Source organism: Otolemur garnettii, unplaced genomic scaffold, assembly GCF_000181295.1.
Source record: "Otolemur garnettii isolate 467f Iridium unplaced genomic scaffold, OtoGar3 scaffold00022, whole genome shotgun sequence".
In the NCBI taxonomy this organism is placed as follows: Eukaryota; Metazoa; Chordata; class Mammalia; order Primates; family Galagidae; genus Otolemur; species Otolemur garnettii.
In genome coordinates this window covers 18,081,693-18,085,779 of record NW_003852417.1, presented here as the reverse complement: position 1 = coordinate 18,085,779, position 4,087 = coordinate 18,081,693, and the positions used below count along the sequence as shown (strand labels likewise).

Sequence of the window (4,087 nt, the reverse complement as noted above, 5' to 3'; positions counted from 1 at the left end):
TTTCCCCTCTAGCCGTGGGACCTCAGCCACCAAGAGCCTCTCAGGCCTCTGGCCTTCCTGTCAGTACCTGGGACTGGTGCTGTCCTTCCTGCATGATCTTCTCCATATCTGCAGAGGTTTTGTAGAAACCAAGGGGAGAGAAGCTAGGAGCAGTGCCCTAACTCAACTTTGAAACCAATTAACCCCTTCCACTCCCATGTCCCGGTAGCTGCCATAGAAGAACCTGGGAGACCCATTCTGGGGGACAAGAAGGGGGACCTCCTTGTGTTCTGTGTTCTTCTGCACTCTCCACCACAGAAGTGCCCACTCCTTCGCTTGGTCTGTGTACTGGACCCTGGAGCTGAGCCTGAGCCAAACCTGATGGCTGAGAGTCAGAGTGAAGACAGGTAAGGCTGGTAGAAAGTCCAGGTCCCTAAGTGTGAGGTGCAGTCTAGGAGAAAAGGGTGAGTGTGATGATCACTTGGCACCAAGAGCTGGCGAGAGTGGCTTGGTGGGAAGGAAAGCATCTGCCTTTCCAGAGACTTGGGGCGCCACCTCTGCATTTCTTGTTCTTTGGCCTGATGCAGTGGCTGTGGTGGAGTCAAGGCCAGAGCCCCCTAGGCCTCCAGCATAGAGACGAGATCGCATTGGCCACTTCTGCAAGACACAGATGGAATGGGAAGTGAGCGATGCTACTATTGCAGCTCTTGTACAGCTTGGCCTTCCCTAGTATCCCTTCCCAGCTGCCAGTGCTCTGATAGCAGGGGGTTTTTGGCTCACCACCCCGTATTTCCCCATCCAGAGCAGGTTGGAGAGATATAGGAGGAGCCATCTGAGGAGAGTGAGGTCCTTCAGAGCAGCAGCACTCAGGAGGGTGAAGGGAGGGGACAGGAGGTCCCCTCTGGGTCTGGGAAGCGCTGTCAACAGCCAGGGGCTGGGCAATACGCAGAGCAGCGGAGCTGGGAAAACCCCCCTCTAAGTAGGGTCCTGCAAGGCTTGTCCACCCTTTCATCAGAAGCGTGGGCAGTTCCAGAAAATTCCAAAATGACTCTGCCCTAAGATCTGCCCTTCTCTCTGGCAGCCCCCCTGAGCCGGGGGCTGAGGGTGGTGCTTTCCAGCTAACTACCTTCCCTCTCCCATCAATCTGCCTGAGTTCTGAGTTCTCATTCATTCATTCCTCAGAGTATTTATGGTCACCCACTGCATGCCAGGGCCTTCACTTTGTTGCCAGTTTACACCTAAGGAAATTACTAGCCTGGGACCCTGCATCTGGTGTCACCATTGACATTTCAGAATCGCCCCATTTCATCCCATATTCTTGCATTTTAGGTATATTTGCATGAATGAAGAAAATCTCAAGTTTCAAGATCTATCTTTCTCTCTCTCTCTCTTTCTTTCTCTCTTTACCTGTCTAACTATGACATTTAGGGGAAAGAGATAGTGAAAAGTATCCTCCATAAAAATAAAGTTGACCCCACAATGTTATTGTCAGAGTGCACAAGTAAGCCTTTCTTTATAACACATTCTGCCACCAGTTCCTGGCGGTGCCACCCCTGCAGTCTGCTCAGTGGCTGTGAACATGGGATCTAAAGTCAGACATCCATGGGTTCAAACTTTGTTCAGCCTCTTAACCTCCCTAAGCCTTGGTTTCCTCATCTGTGAAGTAATCTGCATTTGGTTCTCCCACAGATTAAAAGATAAAAATACTCTATGGCACTTAACCCAGCTCCTGGGTTAAACACACAAATAATGTTAGTTGATATTTCAGTGGTGATTAATGCCAATTATGTTTTCCATTTATCATCTCATTTTGTACTCTGGAAGAGAAGTAAGGCTCCTGTTGGTTCCCGTTTGATGCATAATAAAACTGAGGTTCAGGAAAGTTGGGGTGCAGTCTGGCAGTGGTGCATGCAGGGACCTCTCAACCTTGTCTCCATATTGCTACCCCTCTGCCCCCTGTCTCCAGCCTGGTTGCCTCTAGAGTGATGCTCTCTTAAACCAGTGTCCTACTGGAGGGCAGATCTCACCTGCAACAGAAGCTCAGAGAACTCTGAGACAGGTGTTGTACAATGAGGTGAAGCTGCACAGAGATCTAGGACTCTCCTAGTTGTGGTTCCTTTCCCAGCCCCCAGCCCTGGGACCTGCTCCTTTTCATGCCCCTGACACTAAGAATCCCAGAGTCCGTGAAGCCATTTCCAGCCACCATCCCTTGAGAACAAGGGTGAGTCCAGCCCCAAGAGCCTTTTTCCCTCTGTGATAGCTGAAGAAGTTGGCCCCAGTGTCAGCTCTGTCCAGGACTGGGGGCCCAAGTCCAGTGTCCACCCATCCTGACCCCCTTCCCTAAGGCCCTGGGCATAAGATCCTCACACCCAAGTCCCAGGGTTGTGGCCTACCTTGAGAGGGTGCAAGTAGCGGAGTCCACGCAGGATGGGTGGCCAGGCGGGGCTGGGCAACTCGTGGCCAAGTGTGCGGGTGAGGTGGGCGATGTAGCTGGCGGCCAACACCAGCACGTCCAACTTGGAGAGCTTGGTGTCAGGTGGCACGGCAGGCAGAGTGGCCTGCAAGGCCAGGAAGGCCTGGCGCAGTGTCCTTACCCGGCTCCGCTCTCGGGCAGCGTTCTCAGGGCTGGACTCGCTCTGCACAGAGGGCCCTGGTGAGTGGATCTGGCCAGGACCCCCATCTGCTCCTGACTTCTATGAACATTCTAACACAAGGTCACTTGCCAGAGTATAGGGTATGAAAAGCAGCCACCAAAGGGCCTTAGACCACCTTCGTCATTCTTACTGCTCCCCTTTTTACAGCTGAGGAGGTTGAGGGAAGGCCTGCCCTGGAGTCACATGGCCCCAGGATGGGAGAGGTCCGCCTGTGTTCTCTCTGCTACTCCACTAAGGCCACCCTAAAGTTCTTGCTCCATCCTATACCCGAGTCCCAATCCTGCTTGTCAGGGTGACCTGGGGCCACAGGAAACTGAGAGCCACACCCTGTTTGGGAGGGCCAGTGACCTTTGACCCAGGTAGGTCCTAGGAGGAAGAGGCTGTTGTAAAGAGGAAAGGACACCAAACCAGGGTCAAAACAACTGAAGTCCTGGCCCTGCCCCTGACTACTGCTCAAGGACCTTGGGAAACTCACATCCCTCCTCTGGCCCTCAGTTTCCTCAAGATAAGGGGGTTGGGTCCACTCTCTGAGCTGCACCTCGTTAAGACCAGCTCTGATTTAGCCCATCCACCCTGAGCTCAGTGCCTCGGGATCTAAGGGGCCAGTGTCCCCTCATTAGGTCTGGCACAGTAATACTGAGTGGGACTCTGTCTCATTTTACTGCCCTCCACCCCTGCTTCCCCTAGCTCCCTCTGCAAGTCCAGGATTTCCTTACCCTGCCAAGAGTCAGGCCCCTCTCCCTGGCCCTCAGGGGGCCAGGGGCGGCTCCGCTCCATCTGTGGTTGCTCCAGCTTGCCTCTCCCCACAGGTCCCGCCTTGTCCTGCTGAGCCGGCTCCTCTTTCTGTCTGGGTCGGGCAGCAACCGTGCTTTGGCCTTAGACTGAATATGCCCCACTGCTGCCATTGCTGATGTCCTTCTGACCTCCCTCTGTGACATGCCACCCCCAGGGCACAGATCTGTACCCCACAAGGCGAGGGTACAGCGCCTGAGGGGGCCCCTGGGTTCAGGCTAGCTGGGCAGGCTGGTCATCCAGCCAGCGTGTCTAGGTCTGAGGAAGCTGGCGCCAACTCAGTTCTACTTTACTCCTTGCTCTGGGAAAACTGCCCACCAAGCACAGCCCCCGCGAAAAACCTCCACCCGCCTCTGAACCCAGCAGGGGGAAGGAGGGTGCTGGATGCTAGGAGTGGCCAAGCTGGGGGAGGAGGCCCATGCTGAAGAAGGCTGGAGGACTGAGGGAAAGGAGCTCCTCCTGGGCTACCCCAACCCCGACCGTGGTCCTGTGGTGGACCTGAGACTTCACCATTGGGGCTTGAGTCCATGGACAGGTCCTGAACCTCCTTCCTCTGTGCCAGAAGCTACCTGCATACATCCCTGCAAGACCTTTTCTCTCCTTGCTGGCGAGGGTGCCCTTCCAGCCATAAGGTGCTACTCCCAACCCAAAACATGCCTCCC

General features: G+C 54.7%; 1 protein-coding gene across 1 annotated transcript; it reads right to left on the bottom strand.

The window, feature by feature from the left end:
* Positions 1-390: 390 nt before the first annotated feature.
* On the bottom strand, positions 391-3,573 carry TCF23 (transcription factor 23). Its single transcript, XM_003787468.1, has 3 exons — positions 3,350-3,573; positions 2,373-2,615; positions 391-636 (listed from the first exon to the last, which is right to left on the bottom strand). Exons 1-3 carry the CDS (start codon positions 3,569-3,571, stop codon positions 457-459), a joined length of 645 nt encoding a protein of 214 aa, XP_003787516.1. The 5' UTR covers positions 3,572-3,573; the 3' UTR covers positions 391-456.
* Positions 3,574-4,087: the final 514 nt, after the last annotated feature.